At 42.7% G+C, this 21,152-nt stretch overlaps 2 protein-coding genes across 8 annotated transcripts in view; one reads left to right on the top strand and one right to left on the bottom strand.

Moving 5' to 3' along the window:
- Positions 1 to 21,152, bottom strand: part of LOC109029870 (latrophilin Cirl) — a 648,752-nt gene that overhangs the window by 93,765 nt on the left and 533,835 nt on the right. For all 7 annotated transcript variants that reach the window (XM_072305247.1, XM_072305250.1, XM_072305249.1 and 4 more), the window contains one exon: positions 18,342 to 18,534. In XM_072305247.1, coding sequence (XP_072161348.1) covers positions 18,342 to 18,534 — 193 coding nt within the window. The remainder of the gene's footprint in view (positions 1 to 18,341; positions 18,535 to 21,152) is intronic.
- Positions 7,808 to 10,131, top strand: LOC140225656 (uncharacterized). The gene has a single exon (XM_072305253.1). It carries the CDS (start codon positions 7,899 to 7,901, stop codon positions 9,396 to 9,398), a length of 1,500 nt encoding a protein of 499 aa, XP_072161354.1. The 5' UTR covers positions 7,808 to 7,898; the 3' UTR covers positions 9,399 to 10,131.

Here is a 21,152-nt window from a genome sequence, read left to right as displayed (position 1 = left end):
GTGGCACCATCATGTTTCTCGCGCACTTTTACATGAAAATTAACAGTCAAATCGCAGATTCCTCACGCATGCAACATATCCATTTTGTGTTAAAATTTCTCTCTAAGTGGTTAATACGCCGTTGGATTGATTCTGGTCAACGTTTTTCCTAGCATTCCCTCAAAACAAATATCCCATCGAGAAAAATTGGCAACGTCCAAACGTCCGCGCGGCGTTCTCTGATGCACAGCCCCGACGGGAAACTGGAAAATAAATTACCCAAAAATCGGCAATAGAGAGACCTGACCTGGCCCGCCAGCTCGGATAAATAGTTCCTACATCCCCGGCCGCGATCGGGAGGGGACTCGATTATTTGAACTTGGCAAACGTGATTAGCGGGGTATTGACTGCGATGAATGGTCAATTAACCCCCTCGCACCCCTCCCGCCGGGCGGGGGCACCGGATTATCCGGACCCTCCGCCCGGGATAACAATTGATCCTCATCCGCGCTCGCACTGACCTTCCGCGCGCCGGGCTCATAATAGCCATTTCCCGACAATGCCTCGGCGAAATTTCATTAAGGGAAGTTTTCATTAGGTTTTCATCCGAGTCCACGCAAACCGCCCCCACCCCCTCCGGGCTCCAATCAAAACACCGGGGGTTCATTTGCACGTATCTCTGTCAAACACGCATTATGACGTGAGCCCTGTTATGCATGCATTCTTGCGGGCCTCAGGGCTCATATCTTAATGCACGTAGTTCCTATTGACAGGAATACGTGCATTTTGCGTCGGGTGCGTTGCGCTATGATCGTTGTTTACAATGACATCGGAAGCGACGCGATGTTATCTTTCAGGTGGAAGCGTTTAAATCAAACGGCTTTATATCCATTCTGTCATGAGCCCTGAGATCTATTAGAATACATGCACGACAGGGCTCATATCACGATGGAAGAAGTTCCTGTTGATTTAGATGCGTCCAGGTATGCTGCCGTGGTAGCGAAGAGAGCAGTAAGTGCAAAAATGAAGTTTTGAGAGAACGGTCTCAGGAACGTCTAACTGGAAAATTTTATTGAAAGAAGCCTCCGTTCTTTATCAAATTGCCACTAATCAACCAAAAGACTCTCAGAAATCGTTTGGATAATTAAAAATCGACGGATTTTAATTCAATGGAGAATTTGCACGCAATTTTTTTATTGCTTCATCTGAAAGTGCCTAATGAGCTGAGTTCGCAATATTTTTCATAATTTTTTTCTGACATGGGAAATTGGAGAAAAATTGATTTAAAAGTGAGAAAATGTGCCGCCTTGTGACGTCATCTGGCGGCATTCCCCATTTAAACACATGTATTTTAGCAGAATCGGTTATTTTGTCATATCTCCTCTAATAATTGCTCAATTTATGAATCAAGGGTATCTTCGTGTTCAGTTCACTCAGAGGATTCCACTTAAACAGGAAATTCATCAAATTTCAGACCCTTGCAAATTCTCCATTACATAAAAAGGATATTATTCATTTTCATGTTTGGCTGATTTTAGGCAAGACAGCCGTAAGTGCTATCTTCTGCACGCTTTCGTGGTTGCGTTTTGGACACACAACAAACACTTCTTCAGGTTAGAAATTGACAGAAGAGGACGGCATTTTACTGGTAAGCACTGTTTTCATTGGCTCTCATGCACCTGCGACTGTCTTGAAAAAAACTATGTCATTTTTAGTACACTTGCGGCTTTCTCATACGTCTCGTTTTCACTAAATTAGGATGAATTTTGCTGTTTTAGCTGTCTCAGTAATTTCATCTAAAAGAGTTTAGACGAATTTTGAAGAAAACTCGATTTCGAAAATTTTGCACTTACGGCTCTCTTCGCTATCACGGAAGAACTGGAGTCCCTTTATTCTGAGAGTCAAGACAATGTGAATCCATTTCTGATTGGTTCCCGTATTTTGGGCCTTCACAGTGTCACAAACGGGAATAAAGATTACATTTTCACCGATTGCAAAGATTATAATCTGGAATGGACCGGGAATTACGGGTTCGGCAAGGAACAAACGGAATGAGAGAAGGAACGGAGAAAGAAATTTGAGAATGGGCCGATCAAAGATTACGAAAAACGTTCAATTTGTGTAATCTTTATTCCCATTTGTGACTCCATGAGGGGGTGTTGTCTTGACTCTCAGTATAAAGGGACTCTAGGCAGAACAGGCCCATTCGTGTGTTATCAACGGAAATTCGGCAACGCACAGAGGTTCATACGGCGTTCTTCCTCACCACGAGAGAGCTCCGGAGTCAAGGCTCGGAAGCCACAGAGCGTCGCGCGTCGCAAGACTATCACTTATCAACTTACCCGCGCCTCGGCCACATTAAAGGACACCGGGCGGCCGCGACAAGGGCCCGCCGAAAACCTAATTCCAGGCCAAATCCAGTTATTGGACTAGTTGAAATTCAGCACTTACAGCTCCGGAGCCGGCCCCGAAAACTACCCCCGGATCCGGCGCGCTTTCGGGGGCGGGGGGGGGGGGGGGGGCTCCTTCCGGTGGCGAAACGAGGGAAGTTTGAACTGCGTCATTTATTAACGGACAAAGCCCGGAGAGTAGGCTATATTCCGGTCCTAACTCAATTTTGCATACGATGCCCGTAAACCACTTCGCGTCGAGCCGGGGAGATGCACACAGCCCCCCCCCCCCTCTCGCTCTGGAGCCCCCTCGAATTTACAACACCTAGACGACCGGGGGTTTATGCACCCTCTCAGAAATTGCGCGCGGGGACGGGGTATCTTATCAGACTCCCAAAATGAGAAAAACTTACGGTGAAAGTTCGCGATGCCTCGGAAAGTTCTTGAATAAATTTGGTTTCTTTTTCAAATTGTCAAGTCCTTCAATATCCTTCATTTTATACCCGAGTAATAGAGTAATACCCTAGAGCAATGTTGGTTTATTAGAAAGATTCAAATTAAGAGGGATTAGAATTTACACCCTTGCATCTCTGTCCTAGGCAGGTTCTAAGCAGGGGTGTACCATTTTCACGGAAAAACGACCGATCGGTCGTTCGCAAACTCATTAGGCAGTGAGAAAATTGCTACGACCTTAAATAATGAATGATTTAAAATGTATTATGTTTTGATAAAAATGCGCTCCACTTTTTTGGGTAAATCTTCCGAAGTTGTGTACGCTGTACGCGCCCTGCCCTACGCATTTTCAAATAGCGTACGCATTTTAGAACAGTTGGATAGGGCGAAACGCGTGATACAACTATTTCAACTTCGAAGTAGCTAAAATTGCATATCCACGAAATGAAGGAGAACATGAACTCTTTTTGGCTAACTCGGAGACTATAACGCACGGGTAGTAAAGTTGAGGAGGGAAATACGAAATACAACTATGCTGACATCGAAGAGGTTAAAATTGCATATTTACAAACTGAAGGAGAACATAGTTGCTCCGAACGGTGTAGGCCGAAGAACTTTTTGCACCCCTGGTCCTGATTTGTGAATTGTAATTATACGTGCAAAAAAACAATTCAATTGACTTTCAAGAATTTGACCGTTAAGAAATATCCTAAAAAATAAATCGAAAAGACGAAACCCCTGTAGACTTTCGTTACGGGTGCACTGAAAAAAAATGATTGATAAACATTTTCTAAAATAAAACAATTTATTTTGTATATACAGAGAATTTTCTTCCTACGTCAAATCAGTTTTTGTTTCAATTCTAGACTAAGAAAATTGAATTTATCATGGATTGTAAAATCTCATTTCCGAACTGAAAAGAATGTTCATCACATAAATTTAGACATTTTTTTCCTACTCAAAAAAAAAAAAAACTTTTTTCAGTGTGTTTGGGTGGCGTCGGAAAATCCGAATCTCACGAATTTCACGATGTGCATTTTTGGCATCATTCCTCGTCTCAGATTATCGGTTACCGGCACTTTTGTGGAGGTCACGGAACCGTCCCATCCCCCGATGCACCGCCGAAGCTCGGCGAATTTCCCCCGCCCCCCGCAACCTCGACACACGCCGAAAACCGAGATGAAGACGGTTGGTTCGCAACGGCGAAAAGGCGTCGCCGCGCCCCATAAATCCTAATCGCGGAGCGCTAAAAGCGCTGGGCAGCCGTAAAATACAGGTATTTTCCTTCGATCCGCGCTCGGGCAATCAGGCCGTTAACCGCGCTCCAACGATCTGTTTGGGTATTAAAAAGGAATTAGGTAAAGGAGGTCTTTTACCCGTGCGCCGCGAGAGAGAGAAAGAAATGAAAGACAAGGAAGGGAAGGAAAAAAATGTCAACTCGACCGAAAATGGTATCGGAATGCTCGAACGACGATTCAGCGAAAAAGTGCGTTGTTATTAATTCTCTGGCTTGCTTTAATTCATGGTTTCGCACATATCGTCGTCCTTCTGACATATGGGCGCATGTCGATTTCCACGTGAGCTCTGTTCACCATATAACTCCATGTTTTTCACGGCTCGTGCGGAAATAGAAATACGCCTTTACGTCAGAGGAGCGATGATATGATTCGAATACTATTATGTCCAATTGTCAGGTATGGACAGCAAAATTTCACGAGTGTCTAAGAAATTGCTCGATGACTAGAACTAATGATCCATCCCACACTATCATTTCACTGAGAACTGAGGCATACATGAAAAGAGCTTGTTTCTTCGATTATCTGTTGCAAAAATTGCAATTCTTCGCAGAAAAGGGGACCGCGTTTAGTAGGAAGTAAGCCACATCATAGGTATTGCCGACTTTAACTGGGCAATTTAATTTTTAACAAGAGAACGTTTGTGTTGATTCCTTTGAAAAAAAATTTCGTACTATATGCATAAAATTCACGAAATTTTCACAAAAAGCCGTACGACCGTTTTCATGTAAAAAATTCAATAGTTCAATTAAATTTGGCGATAACTGATGTGGCTTGGCTATTTTCTGCTTGACGCGGTCCAAATTGTGCCTCTTCTTACAATTCGTGACCAAATCTATGGACATCTAATCTTCCATGGAACATTTGTCTTGAACTTTTTGCTAAAACTTAGACTACGTTTATCAACAACTCAAAAATTTTCGTCTTTCATCACGAACTTTTTTCCCTCAATTTTTTATATCTCAGGGTCAAACTTGCGTCAAACGTTCAGATTTTCCTGACCTGATGAAATCCCCTAAAAGTTCTCAGTTTTCTAAACCTGTAGACACTCTGTGCATGAATAAATGTAACAAGATTTTACATCTCTGGCCAAGCCGCGCCGTCTCATCTGTCAGAAACAAAAATGTCAACTTGACCGAAAACGGCATGGAAATCCTCCGAAGACGAATTGATTTATTCGATCCCGAGGCTGGTTTTAATTCACGGATTCGCACTCAGGATTCGAACGTCGGAGGCCGGAAAAATGAGGTATGCGTGTTGTGTTCGCGGGCGGGTGAGTTTGGCGCATAATTACGCGTTTTTTTTGCTCGGTTCCCGATTCGAGGTCGAGTCGTTATCAATCATCATCGGCGGCGCAGGCGGGGGCGGGGGCGCGGGGCGATTAATCAAGGGTGAATTAGTGCCTAAGTGCAGATCGGTGTCTCATTGCGCCTGTGCCCGCTCGCCCACGTTTTTGAGACGCCGTTGCATTCCCGGCTCGATGCCGGCTCGAATCGATATCCACCTTCATTTTTCCTTTAGTACTTCCCGACCCCTGCGAAAATTGTTCACTCTCGTCGTCGCTCCTCTGACGTAAGGGCGTATCTCGATTTTTGGACATTTTGAGTTAGGCATGTATTCTTATGTAGTTTGAGCTGCTCTTTCGATCTAGCCTACTCTCAGGTCCGAATTCCCAATAGTTAATGACTTATGGCCATAAAACTGAAGGGCGTAACTCGCCATTGCCGAAAAAAGGACGCGACGTAAGGGCGTATCTCTGCAGACGCGGCGCTGCACCCCTACGACGAGCCGCTTCTCGGCATTGAGTATCTCATATGCCCGTCGTACAACGTGTCCGGTGACGGCGGGTTTTCAATTATATCTTAAGGAAACTTTTTGACTTGATATCATTACTATAACTTACATTTCTATAAAAGTATCAAATCACAGATCTCAAGCATGGAGTTCGCAATGCTGATTCAATTTATGCTAAGCTAGAACGTTCAAATTGAATTCGCATGTGCCGTCTACAGGCGAACGTCTGTTTCAGTGTGATACTTGCTCTCTCAAAATAATAATATTTTCACAAATTAATGCAAGTGGCAATCCTGCATATTACTGGTCATCTCCGCTTTTGTACGGACGGGTTTTCCCAGGCCGCCACTCAGGTGCTCGCTGCATCCTTTCAATCGTCGCAGAGGTAAGGCAGGGTCAAAGAAATAACCCTTAAGCACCCCAGCCTCTGTAGCTTTTAGAATGTGGTTTTCTGCCTCATTACACCCATCAACGCACAAGTGGGAGAAACAGGTGGAAGGAAAGCCTACACTGACCATTCAAATATGATTTCCTCGGAACAGCTCAATGCAGGGCCGGAGAGTCGGTAGCCAAGCCGTCGTCGGCCGTGGGAAGAGAAAGTTGGGTCTATCTTTTGATTTCAAATATTTGACACCCTGTTCGTTCATCTGGAAAATGACCAACAATATTGTGATCTCGGAAGACAAACTGGAGACGGGTCCTTTGTCGAAAAATTCTTGCCCCGTGCCAGCCGGTGGCAGCCAAGCTCTCGCCACCTCTCTTTTCAGTCTTTTATTGCAAAAATTCGTGGTAATTGGGTAACCTAAAAACCTCAAGTAGGCAGAATTTTCTAAAGGAGGATGAGAGGAGGGGCATACCTACTCAAACTCGTAAGTGGTCACTGACTCTTAGGGTCAGTCTTAAACTCTTCGCGACTTTGAAACGGCCTCCGGATTACGGGTGATGAACTTGTGAATAATTTGACCGTCGACATGGATGTGCTTGTGGAATGGACCAACGGGACTAAAAACGTTGTAAGTTCGGCTGAATTGGAGGCGATTCCTCCGGCGAAAACTCTAAGCTTAAAAACCGGCTCTCGCGTTCGGATGAACTATAAAGGAAAGTATTATCCTGGTACTGTTGTTGCTACCGAAGATGATGAGGAATCTCTAAATTTGAGTCCGTATCATCAAAACTCTTCGGACTCCGATGATGATTTACCACTCGCGAATTTTGCCGTTTTTGATAAGAAAAATAAATCGTGCCACAATTCCGAATCTCCGAGCCGCGAAAATATTTTAGAGAAAAGTTGTTTGTCGGAAAAATCTCCAAGTAGTGTGCAAGATGAAATCGCGAATCGTCCTGATAGCAGCGAGCCAATACCGTGTGTTGTGTGTGGCAGGGAAATATTCGCCGCTTGTGTTAATTGTTCTGCAGTAGTGTGTTACGATCATTTTTTCGAGGAAAATGTTGATTGTGCTGAAGAGCATATTAGTTTAGCAATCATTCGTTCAAATCTAGAAAACAATCTTCCTGCTAATAGTGAGCCAGAATCGTGTGTCGTATGTGGCAGAGAAAAATTCGAAAAGTGCGGTATTTGTTCTGCAGTATTGTGTTTCGATCACGCTTTTGAGGAAAATGTTGATTGTGCTGAAGTGCATCTTGGAGGATGCCTCTTAAGGGAGCTTTCCACCCCCGAACCTATTCAAGTTCCTGAGGATTACATCGTTGAGGGCTCCCAAAAGAAGGTACGTCTACGAAACGAAAATGTACACCTAAAAAAAAAAGAGCTAAAAGGATGAGAAACTCTGGGGGAGAGTACGTAAGTCCTAACACAGGGAAGATAGTAAGTGCCAAAAAATTGGGTCCAAAATGTAACGGTAAATGTGACAAGTTCGGTAAAAGTTGTAACTCCTTTTCTGACTTAAACCGCGAAAATCTGTTTCAGGCATTCTATAAACGTGGTGATATTCAGACCCAACGATGTTTTATATTAAAACATGTTACAATGTACGATAAGAAAGCCGATACTAAATCTTGTGCCGAAACACCTTCTCGTAGATCAAAATCCCTCCATTATAGATTACCCTTTGATGGTGGTTCCGTATTAGTCTGTAAGAAAATGTTTTTGAACACGTTATGCGTAAGTGAGAAATTTGTTCGCGTTACTTTGTCCAAAGTAAACGAAAATGGAGTTCTTGAGGAAGAAAATCGTGGCGGGAGGGTTAACTCATTGGCTAAGACAGATGCGATAAAGCGAAAAAGTGTTGTAACTCATATTGACCGATTTCCAAGAGTAGAATCGCATTATTGTAGATCATCCACGCAAAGAGAGTATTTGCACCCGGATCTTAGTCTCCCTAAAATGTATCAGCTGTATTTACAAGATAAGCCAGATGATGAGCCAATCGCTAAATTTGAATTATATAAACGAGTTTTTAAGTCAATGAATTTGAGTTTTCACAGACCCAAAAAGGATCAATGTTCTCTTTGTATGACTTTTAAGACAGGTGATGAGAAAGTTAAGGAATCTCTCAAAGAAACGTATGACCTCCATGAGGCTGAGAAAATACAAATCCGAAAAATTAAACAAAAATGTAAGGAAGAATCTCAAAAAGAGAATTCGAAGCAGGGTAGTGCATGTTTTGATTTGCAGCAGGTGATTTATTTACCCATTTCTAAGGAGGGTGCTCTTTACTATAAACGTAGGTTTTCTGTGTATAATTTTACGATTTATGACTTAGCCACTAAGAATTGTTTTTGCTTTTTATGGAATGAAAGTGAAAGCAAGAGGGGATCTTCTGAAATTGCAACTTGCGTGTATAAATTTTTGCAAGCCCAAGATGTTGAACAAAAACAATGTGTGAATCTCTTTGCAGATGGTTGTTCTGGGCAAAACAAAAATACAATTATAGCCGCTATGCTCATTTACTTTGTACGGAAAAGTAAAAATGTCAATGAGATTAATCTTAGATTTTTTGAACCATATCATGGACAAAATGAGGGTGACTCAGCTCACAGCGCAATCGGATCTGCAATTAAAGCTTCGGGAGATCTTTTTATACCATCGCAGTTACCTCCCATTTTAAGACTTGCGCGCCGTAAAAACCCATATTCAGTGGAAACATTATCGTTTAAAGATTTCCTCGGTTTCAAATTGTTATCCAAAGAGTTAAGAATTTTAAATGCTCGCGATAACGACATTAACTGGACAGAAATCGTTGAACTTAGAGTTACTAAACAAGAGCCGCAAAAGGTGTTCTTTAAAAACAGTCACTTAGATAAAACATACCTATCTATCAACTTAAAACGAAATTCAGTGAGGCAAAAAGCGAAAGTTTCATTCCCAAGACTGAAAGAGTTAAACAAAAACTCCAGACCTATACCGAAAGAAAAGTACGATGATTTGATATCACTGTGCACTGGAGATACACCTTTGATCAGAAATCCTGAACATGTATCTTTCTATACATCATTACAATCTGGTAAAATCGCAAAGAAAGGATAAATAAATCAATAATCACGCTCTTAGTTTTGCGAAAATCATATGTTTTTTATGTTCTAATCCTCGTGTGGTTAGTTTTATTGGCTCCGAAAGAAATGTTAGTATCAGGAATAGATGTTACTATATTTTAGCTATTTTGTAATTGTATTGTAATTATTGTATTGTAAATATTTTAATTAAAAAAAAGCAAAAAATAAAAACAAAACCATTAATGCGGGCGTCTGTTTCTAGGCGGCAGTCTCAACCCTGATTCAAACGCAGAGAGGTGGTTTTATGAGAAAGAAAAAAATAACAGTTATTAATAAAAAAAATAAGGCAATTAATACAATGGGTAAACGCATTTTTTTTTCTTTTTTTTTTTAATCAACTCTTCTGAATACATAATAGTCAAAATTGTATTAGGGGTTCGTCGGCAAATAGGTTTTTAAAATTCGGAAACGAGTTGAAACTAATATCAAGCGTTAGCCGTGAGCTCTGCGGCATCAAGACAGGGGCGTAACTAGTTGCTGCGCGCGGAAACGGGTTTGACGTAAGGGCGTATCTTGGCATATTTCTTTAAACTCGTCTTAAACCTCTTTAAAAATCAATAATGATATAAAAATTTGACATATCATGAATCCTGACCTTTTTTCCTATAAACCGATGAAAAAATGATCACCGTAGGTTGAATAGCTAAACGATGGCACGCAAAAGAAGATAGCGGAAATCTTATTTTCGCTCTCCTGAAAAGTAGCGAAAAACGAGATACGCCCTTACGTCAGAGGAGCGACGTCGTGTGAAACTGGACCCAAAGAAAAGAGAAAGAAAAACTCCGAAGAGTGCGAAAGAGAAAGGAAGACAGATCGAGGGCTAACGAACAAAACCCTTAATCTGAAACAACCACTAGTTTCAACTAGAGTCCCTTTATACTGAGAGTCAAGACAACGGCCCCTCATGGAGTCACAAACGGGAATAAAGATTACAAAAATTAAACGTTTTCCGTAATCTTTGATCGACCCATTCTCAAATTCCATTCTCCGTTCCCTCTCTCGTTCCGTTCGTTCCTTGTCGAACCCGTTATTCCGCGGTTCTTTCCAGATTATAATCTTTGCAATCGGTGAAAATGTAATCTTTATTCCCGTTTGTGACACTGTGAAGGCCTGAAATACGGGAACCAATTAGAAATATGGATTCACATTGTCTTGACTCTCAGTATAAAGGGACTCTAGCTCGACTTTGAGCGACCGAAATCCTCGTTTCCCATTGGTGTTCCACGTTCAACACGCGCTTGTAACTCGCAGGCGCGTCTAGGGCTTCAAAGAACGACTACGATCACGACCGTAACATTCTTTCCTATCCGCGGAACGTGGCAACGCGGGAAGGCACTGAATTGTGGCATTCTCGTAGGTGGATCGATCTGGGCGAAGAAGAAGAAGGAGGGAATGAATGAGAGGAAGAGGATTAAGCAGGAAAGCTCTGTTTTGCCAATTCAAAGCTGTCGCGTGTAAATGATGTATTTAGTGCGTTGACCGCGAACTCGTTCCCGCGAACTCGCGCAAGTTCAACGCGCGGAACTGAAATGATACTCGGCGCGCTCTCTGCAACTTTTAACCTCGCTCCTGCCCTCCGCGGAACGTGACACAACCCAACCCCGAGCAGCTCCGCCGCTCTGCGTGAGCCCCATGATAAACGAGCGAGTCGCGGGTTTTCTCGACCTTGTCTACGGGGTAGCAACCCCTACTTAGTTTAACCATGACTCATGAACGCCGCTTAGAGCTCTTTGCTCAGCGGTTTGTCAAACCGGCTCTTGTTTGATACGGAAAACCTACACGGAGAAAACGGCCTACACGTGTGTGGGGCCCGAAGTTGAGGTCATACGGATCTCTGAAGTTTGCATCCGAAAACTTGAGGTTCACCTGCCGAAGTTCGGATCATCCGGAGTACTCCGGTATTTACCGAGGGGTTCGGTTCACACACCTGCAGTACTTCGGTATGTAATAAAAACCGAAAGTGTCGGGTATAAGAAAAATACTTCGTATGTGGGGCCCGAAGTTGAGGTCATACGGATCTCTGAAGTTTACATCCGAAAACTTGAGGTTCACCTGCCGAAGTTCGGATCATCCGAAGTACTCCGCTATTGACCGAGGGGTTCGGCTCACACACCTGAAGTGCTTCGGTATGTGCTGTAGTGCTTCAGATGTTTGACCCGAACTTCAGCAAGTGGACCTCGAGCTTTCGGATGCACGATCCGAAAACTTCAGAGATCCTTGACCTCAACATCGGGTCCCAAACACGAAGTTTTTTCCGTGTGTACGGGGAGAGTACGTAGAAATATGGAGCTTTTCAGATCCAAAGAGGCAGCCTACCTTCTAATAAAAAACATGCCGCTGCCAATCCTCAGATTTCAGTATCAAACCAAGATGGCTCCTTTTCTCCCTTATTACTCAATATTTACTTTAAAAAAGTTGTACATTTTACCGGAAAATCGGACACTTTGCCGAGACATCGGACATTTTGCAGGAATATCTGGCATTTTGCCGGAATATTGGACGTTCGGCATTGAGGCAAATCAGAAAAATACCGTAGGGCAAACACGCACACCCGCTTGAACTTTCCCCCAATTTGGTAAGAGGAGGAGGCAGGTCGAACTATAATTATGAAACTGCGATCTTTTATGCAAAACTAAGGTTTCTCAAAAGAGTCAAAATGTAAATAAAGTGATTTAAATCACACAACACTCTCGGTTACACCGTTGTGAATGAATAACCAGATAAGTTTGTACCGGGATCCCGATAAAATATGTTGAGGACTAAACCAATGCAAAGAACTGCGTGTACGTGCCATTTGCATTTTCATTTTCATTCGACGAGCTTTCGTTGCTAGGCGTGCAGGAGAAAGCTTCCAAAGCGGAGGGAGAGGAACTTAGAGACAATTAGCGCATTTGCGACACTGGTGGCTGATGATATCGAGAAATTCTCAGAACTCGCCGACCTATTTCTGCAGCGCGCATTTTGCTCAGATGAGAGCATTTACGTCTGAAGTGCAGGCTTTTGAAATTGAATCGGGGATCGCTTGTTTTGACGAGAGGTTCTCTCCTACTGCTCGTTTTTATTCGGTTCTTCCAATTATTTCGTTCCAATTTTTCCCCGACGAGAATGCAACTGGGATTTACTTTGAGAGCTGCTCAAACATAAGGGGCAAATTTACTAGCCTTCCAATCAGTGTCTTGAACAGAACGCAACTGGGACATTCCAATAATGTTGTTGGCAGTTATTTCGAGAGCTATTCAAATATCAGCGGCAATTTTACTACGATTTACGACGGTGCTGGTTTCCGCCCAGTGCGTCAAACAGAACTTCATCGGCTAAGCATAATCGACGGGTGAGGATTGATATAAATACGAAAGAAGCCTTTAATGATTCGATTACTCTGGAGTATATTACTCTTCAAAGTGTTTTTCTTTTTGTTTCTTTATTTGCACAAAATAATACGTACAAAATAAGCTTTTAGAAGTGTTATCAAAGGGGTAAAAATCAGCTTGTTCCTAATTACGTCGTTACAGAGTCCAAGGAACGTAACTTTAAGTCACCATTGCAAAATTCCGCAAATTGCATTTTCAATTGGAAAACTGTTAGGCATTTCTGACTGAAAATTTCTCCAATTTTCCTGTCAGTACAAGCAAAAATCATAAAAATTGGAGGGGAAGGTACTCGGTCGACATACCGTAAAAAATAAATTGCTTTAGTCAATTTTTCAACATCTGAATAAAGTCACGCTCTTTCGTCCGGAAAAACGACAATATTTTCCGGAAAACAATGATAAGTCCCGGGAAACGATATGTCTCGTAAAACACCGATATGTTCCGGAGAAACGACGATATGTTCCGGAAAAACGACGATACGTTCCGGAAAAAACGAAGATATGTTCCGGAAAAAACGAAGATATGTTCCGGAAAAACGACGATATGTTCGGGAAAAACGAAGATATGTTCCGGAAAAACGAAGATATGTTCCGGAAAAACGACGATATGTTCCGGAAAACCCCTCTTTCCCCCTCCTTTACCGGACTGCTAGTCTCAGCCTCTCGAGAGCCCATAAAAAAAACCTTTTCCGGATACATGCTGGCAGCAGGGCTGGCTCTCTTGTCGCGATTAGAAAAACGGCGGAGCTCGCGTGACGAATTCGAAAAATTCCGCGGGAGAGTGCATCCATCCATCGGAAACCCAATAATCCCACAACTCCGCGGCCGAGGGGCGAGGCGGAGGGAGGGGGGGGGGGTCTCCCTCGCCCAGAAAACCGGCCGGAGAGCGCGCACTGATAAGGTAAGTGGAAAAAATGATGGACTCGGTGCTGCCCGGGCGCTGCGTCCGGGCCCGGCCGGTCGGGAACCGGTTTCGCCGGTCGCCGCGGATCCGCACTCCGGAGCCGTCATCGCGGGGTGCATCGAAACCGCCCCAAGAGTGCCACGTCGAACCCGCAATCCCCCGTTTTTAGCATTTCCCTTAAACTTAGCCACTTAGCTCTTTTACCCCCGGGGGGCCGGATACAGAGTGCCTAGCCTACACTGATAAAAATATTCGTGTCCTTGTGTTACTTTTGGTTAATATAGGAAGTGAAACACATACCAACACAAATTTTGAGTTGATTTCGGTACAGTTTGCGGTGAATTTAGCGCAGAAAACAATGGAGAGACTGGGAAAATGCATTGCGACTTTGGTATTCACCACTAGTATCATATTAAATTTCTTCAAGAAAACTAGCTGGCGTTTTCTCTTGAAAGTATCAACCAAAGGCTAGAGTTATTATGTGTTTTACTTCCCATATTAACCAAACTTTTGTGTTGAAATGTCTCTCTGTCTATAAAGGGAGAGACAGACACTGAAAAATTTTTCAAAAGAAATCCCAAGGATCGATGGATTTTTTCCAAGAAATTTCGAGCAAATTTTCACAAGTGAAAGGCAAAAACAAAAAGAGAGTGGTAGATTTGGCCGGAAAAAAAGTAACTAGAAGTAACCAAACACACGGAAAATTTCAACTCAGAACAGGGGATCCTTACTTTTCCTTATCGGTCTTGCGACGGCACAAGGTTCACTCAATATTCAATTAAAAGTCCCCCTGAAACCAATTTAACAATCGTTTGCGATACGCAATCCGAATCGCGGCCGGTGAAAAATCACCGTCGGAAGGTCATGTCACGGGGGAGCCGGTAGTAAAAAATACGAAATAAAGGGAGGGCGCGAACAAAAATTTTAAAAAAAAAGAATATCAAGCGTATGATTGATACGACGTGTCAGATGTTCGCCGGAGGTGTGTGACAAATAAACACGCCGCCGGATACGTCCTCTGGGACGCCGGCGATTATCTCGCCCGCAAAAAAGGGCGCGACAGGGCGGGAGGGGGCGGGTGGGGGCGCCACCGATCCGCAATCACAGTTCGCGGCAGGGCAGAAGGGCTCAAATTCGATTTTTCCTCTCGGATGATATCCGCGCCTGACGCGCGGTATTCCTGTTCACAGGGTGTTGCGAAAGTGGACTGAATCGAACGGGTTATTATTTGAAGAGCAGAGACGTAACAGCCGAATTAAAAGCATGAGCGGACCCGGAAGGAGGGGCGCAGGGTGCGCCCCCCCCCCCCCCTCATTCACCTGAAAAGAAGGAAGGAAGACAAGGAGAAGGTAGAAAGAGGAAGGAAAGACGCATACATTCGGTAATTATTTATGAAGAAATTGACTCAAAATGTATATTAGATGCTTCGAAAATTCAAAACTTTTCTGGGGGAGGCCCTCGCCCCCCCCCCCCCCCCTACCGCTGTTCGGGGTGTTTGGATCCGCTTATGATTTTAAAAAAATTACTTTTTGACGAAGTTCTGTTCTTTGAGGGTGGACGAATCAACCATAGAGTGATTCTACCAAATTTGCTCTTTAAACTTCCTTTTTTGACATTTTAATATCGGCGCTAGTAGAAAAGGAACCTAAGTTCCGAGCCACCACCTCTCCCGGCGCAGGGTGCTTTTTAATGGAAAAAAACTTCAGGTAAGGGCACAAACATATGAATACTACACTGGTAAAAAAAAAGTAACTTGGATTTAGAGTCCAGACTCTTGCAAACGATGACAAGGAAAAATATTCTTGATTCAATCAGATTTTTGCTTGAATCAAAAGGAAATCCGCTTAAATTAAGAGGCTTGGTTCTTGATTAAGGCAAACATCCGATTGAATCAAGAGTATATTTTCTTGTCAATGTTTTCAAGAGTCTGGACTCTAGATCCAAGCGACTTTTTTTTCCAGTGTAATATGATCGGAAACATGCCACTTGACTGTCACATTTTGAAATTGGGAACTACGATTCCTGGCTCCAGTTTAGAAACAACGTATGTAACATTAGTATCCCTATGTACATACGTGTTTTTACGGATAAACAAGACTTTATAGTTCCCAATTGCAAAATGAAGTCCATTTTGCGAAGCTTTCGGCGCTGAATTAAGTACTGTAGCTCCCTGTAAATTCAGAAAGGGTACGCATTTTCGGGTCACCCTGTAGCTATGGTAAACGCACGCCTACACACGCACATACAGTTGAGTGAGAGGGGAAGGGCGGGGGGCAAAAATTCACCGTCTGCAAAGCTACCGATAAGTGCCAAGGGCATCGGGGCGTGATATTTTTATCATTTCGGCTGGTTTCGAAAAATCCCGAGGGACCCGCTCAAAAGGCCGGGGAGAGGGGGAATGGGGCTTGTCAAAAGAAAACTTCGAGGAGATTAATTGACGCGGAGACGGGCTATGTATGCGTTTGAATTTAAAAACACATGAACGGGTGCTTTCGCTGGAAGTAATCTTCAGAAGGAAATATTATCAACTCGAATGTATGGATTTATGAAAAAAAACGGAGAGAAAAGAATGACCGAGCGTAATTGCAAAGCGAGGCATGAATGATCGATTTTCGATATTTCCCCCTTTGAAGCTATGGTAAAGAATCGATTATTAAGGAACACCCTGCTCATCGATCCTTTCTCATAGGTTTAAATGGCAGATCGATCGATATATCGCAAAGCACGCTGCGTCACTGGTCCTCGAGGGTTTTCTGTTAATAAAAAAACAGTTATACGCTTGGCGATTTATGGTTCAATAACACAAGGGTCGTCTCGGGTTTATAGCGAACAAATCTTAATTGAATTTATTGACGCACTGAGAAAAAAAAACCAAGGCAATATTTATCGTTCCCAGATCAATATGAACAGTGTTTTACAAGAACCAGCATTCACATCTCTATCGGGCGAGCTTCATGTTGGAATGACCAAAATATCTTGGTTACAGTAAATGTATGAAAAATAGGACCAAGTAAGATCAATAATTTTAATCAGGACAAAAGTTAATTATTCATAAAAATATGATTTTCTAATTAATTTTTAAAATTAAATATTGACGGAGGCCAGTGAGAGGGGGATAAAAAATCAATTTACCAAACCTCTCTTTTTTTTCTCAGTGCGTAAGCAAATCAAAAGTAAGGCTTGACACTGACTTCAGACGGAAATCCACTTTATCAATTCCATGATTACTTTATACGGGCTCTCTTCCAAATTCACCAGACTTTCGAGAGCTTTGGCGATGAAAATTAAGAAGTCAATACTTTTTTCAAATGCTAAGCAGGCACAAACGTAAATTTTCCAAAAATGTCGGTATCTTTGAAAGCTTTTAGATCTCAAGTGGAGAGACAGCGAATTTACATTGTCTTAAGAGCGATTGGACTCCATCGTATTCTTATGTCAAGCCTTACGTGCATCCAAAATAATAGAGGATAATAGAAAGTACACATGATACAAAGCAAAAATATTCCACTCATAGGTAGAGACTCCGTGGTGAGAATTGCAATTCGGACGATTCTCCTTCCGGTTAAAGCCGGAAACAAGGAGCTATTTCCGCCGCGGGCGTAGATTGGGAATCTCTGATTGGCCACAGCATAAGAGGAGGGAGGGGGGTGAGTGGCAGTGGCTATAAATTAAATCTCAGAGTCGATACCGAATGGCCAATCAGACATAAAGCAAGTGCATGTGCTTAGCGGTGCAATTGCTTAAAGGATCATACACGGCTCCTTATCTGACCCATCATCATTTGAGTGGATCAGTAGTGGGCAGCGGGGACAATCGGACACATTCCATTAGTTAGCCTCTTGGAGGCAAATGGAGACTTCTGCTTTTGGGGCACCGAAAGCAGAACCACTCAACCCCTTTATAAGGCCTTGTCTCCACGGGCCTTTTCACGAGATTTGTCCCAGGGAAAAATCCCACTTACGAAGTTGGGAAAAATATTGAGTTAATCAATATTTTTCCCAGTACCAAGTATGGTCCTTTTACTCCTAAGGACCCACTGAGAGAGGAAGAAAAATTGAAAACGAATTGTGCGATATTTCGTTGAATACTCCATTGTTCAGGTTTGTTTAGTTAAAATGATGTGTCTAATTGTCAATTCAGTGCAATTATTATTTTAATCCCGGTTAAATACACGACTTCATCTAATTCATCTTCCCGCGCAAACTAGTCGCAGGACCGTATGAGCCTCGTCCCGTGGAGACGGTAACTGGGAAAAATCCCAGAAGTTTCATTCCTGCGATTCGAACTTGGGACACATCCCATGAAAACGTCCCGTGGAGACAAGGCCTAATACCTTCTTGTTGGCCCTTATACGACGTATTAAGCTTTTCTCCTGGTTCCTTAATTTTTTTTCTCTGTCGGCAGAATATTCTGCACGAATTTTACGCTATACAGTGGGTTTCTTTCTCTTCGAAAAAATAAAATAGGAACTGAAATTTTGAAACACCGCAACGAAGATGCGCGATTTTGTACTTCGGCCATCGATATGCTCTGAGGTAGATGATTCTTTACAACAGGGATTCTTCCTCTACCTATGAGTGAAATATTTTTGATAAAAGGTATTGGATGTGAATTAAGTTTAAGATGCGTTGGTGGTTGCCTACCTTGCGTGGAGGACCCGGAGGGAGGTGGGCGACATGCAGTTGACGCTCCAGTCGGTGTTGCCGTGGTCGTTGCAGATGGTGATGGAGAAGCGGCCGTAGTTGGCCCGGATCAGGTTGATCAACTCCCCCTCCTCGCATTCGATCTTCAGTGTCTTCCCCTCGCACGCGTACGCCGTTAAGTACCGCGATTGCTCTGGAACAGAAATAAGCAAAAGTCACAGTTAATAACAATTATAAAAATAAAAAATAAAAATAAAACCTTAAACCGTACTAGATGGATGTTCGTGTTGCATCACAAAAAACTGAAGGCACTTCCTCGCGCTTTCTGCAACTGCACTGAAAAAAAAACACATTGGATCTGGAGTCCAGACTCTTGAGAACATTGACAAGAAAAAGGACTCTTGATTCAATCAGATTTAAGCTTAAATCAAAAGGAAATCCGCTCAAATTAAGAGGCGCGGTTCATGATTTAACCTTAAATCTGATTAAATCAAAAGTATTTTTTTTGTCGAAGTTCTTAAGAGTCTGGACTTAGATCCAATGTGTTTTTTTTCCCAGTGTGGGTAGGAGCGAACAGTGTTAATTATAACGCCTATACTGCCGTGCTAAGGAAAAATGCCGTGTGAACCTTCAGACGTTGCCAAATTTCCTCCGGCACATCACTAATTTTCAGGAAATTTTTTGAATATTTTTCGGCCAATTTCTTAGATAATTTTGTTTGTAATCTGATCTAAAAGGTCTGAAAATTTCAAGGGAAAATTCTCACAATTTTCTTCAAAAATAAACATTTTATCGTAGGAAATTTGGCAACTCTAGAATGTTCATACGGCGTTCTTCCTTAGCACGGCAGTATAATGCGACTATTCGTGCTTCATCGATGTCTGTGTTGCATATGCTAAAAAATGAAGGCTCTCTTTAGGCCAATTGCAGGAACGATCGTACGGCGCCGCACACGCTAACACTAAGGGACTTAAGGGCCTTGTGTGTACCTAAGGGATGTCTACGAAATTGAAGGCGTAAATGATTTTCTTGCGTTCATTCGTATTGAAGTCATGGAAAGCCAACGTCGAAGCATCTTTCGTTGAAGCCCTAATCTTATCAAACTTTCAGGCTGGAATTTCGAGGCTCTCTTTGAAACTTTCTCGACAAGAAATATCCTTGAAGTTGCCTTGGGAAGGAGATCTCTCTGTTCCTAGGTGTACGAGGAACTTTTAAATAGGTTTTAAGTTGCGTCTTAAAATTTCAGTCCATATCGTTCCGGCGAGAATACTCTCCTATCTCCGCATTTCAGGCCTAAAAATAATTTCCACAAGACCGCATGTCATTTTTATGGGATTAATTTCGCATTAGATTCATGGCGTATCCAGAACAGCCGGTGTATGGAAAAAATCCATTCAATCTTTTTTTTTTTTTTTTTTTTTTTTTTTGAAATGGCAATCAACAAATTTTTCCCTGACCGTTCGTTCGTGAGGATGAGAATTCTTAAAAACTTAGTCAACCACCCAACGAGACCGTCTTTTAATGTTTCCACCATCTGCGACTCTCCGAAAAGTCGCAAGTCATTCTTCAAATTCAGATGTAAATCCAGTTTGAGGGTTTCATTAAAACGAAACCTAGACGAGTATCGGCGATAATAGCCGTCCGGGAATGCCGTCCATCAAACCTACAGGAAACTCCAATTATATTCTACCGTCGCACAGTGGATCGAGTCAGTTTGAGAGGTCGAACATAAAATTTTTGACAAAAACTGCGAATTTTGCGGTTCATTTCGTCACATTTTAAAGTTCAAGGGGTGCCAATTGAAGGAAATTTCACGAGGAAACCAATGGAACCAATTTTTGACCCTCAAAGGTTTGTATAAACAGAGTTATAGGCGTTTAAAGTTTTCAAATTATGTTCAACCTCTCCTATCGACTCGATCCACCAACCGTGCGTCGATTCAACCGGATCATCTTTTAATCGAACCCCAAGACTCTCCTCAACGAGTATAACGACATTAGTTCACGATGAGCTCTACATCTCGTAAGAGCGCTTGCGAAGCGGGGTCCATTAAAAAAGGATACCGTCGTTTCTTAAATCGAGTGTTTTCATCTGAGAAACCATTAGCTGAAAATACGCGGGGATAAAGCAGACGTATGGGCTTGTAAAGGAGAGTAACGAGCGAATTGCGCTTGGCCCCCTGCGGATTCTCGTCTGCGCTCGGGCCATCGCTCAAACAAACGATTTCCTGAAACCGTTCCCGAGTGCCTCAAAATTTCGCGCGGTTGTGAGCCGGCCCCGGCTGGAAAAATTAAAGTGGCAATTTTCGAAACTAACCCCCCCCCCCTCCCTCCCGGCCATCGTAATTCGTGGGCAAATTGAGAGGGGCTCGTTGTGTGTGCATTTCGTATGCAAAATGACGCGAGGTGATCCGAGTTCTGCGTTGTCAGATCGCTTCGATAATATACTGGTAGAATGGTGCGATATGATGGAGGATACTGAGGAGCCGTCCATGAAATGACGGAGGGTCATATTTTTAATGTTTCTTAGACAGCCCCTTTCCTTTGGAGGCCCTATGTAATTTGCATTGTGATGAAAATGAGGTTCGAGGAGATTTTACCAACCTTGATGAAAATACAGAAGTAAAACTTATTTGGAAATTGATCCTTGAAAGGGATTAAAATGATTAGCCATGACAAAAAATATAAAATACAAATAATAATTAATTGCGAGTATCGTGCATTTTAAGGTCACGCCTATCTTAAAATTTGTCTAAGTAACCGCATTGTTTTTTCCGTTTTTTTAACAACATTCTTTGCGATGACAAATCAT

Source organism: Bemisia tabaci, chromosome 10, assembly GCF_918797505.1.
Source record: "Bemisia tabaci chromosome 10, PGI_BMITA_v3".
Lineage (NCBI taxonomy): Eukaryota > Metazoa > Arthropoda > Insecta > Hemiptera > Aleyrodidae > Bemisia > Bemisia tabaci.
This window is presented reverse-complemented; position numbering and strand designations above follow the sequence as displayed.

Bases quoted from the DNA above. Each gene is read 5' to 3' on its own strand.
- LOC140225656 (XM_072305253.1), top strand. From the start codon at position 7,899: ATGTACGATAAGAAAGCCGATACTAAATCTTGTGCCGAAACACCTTCT.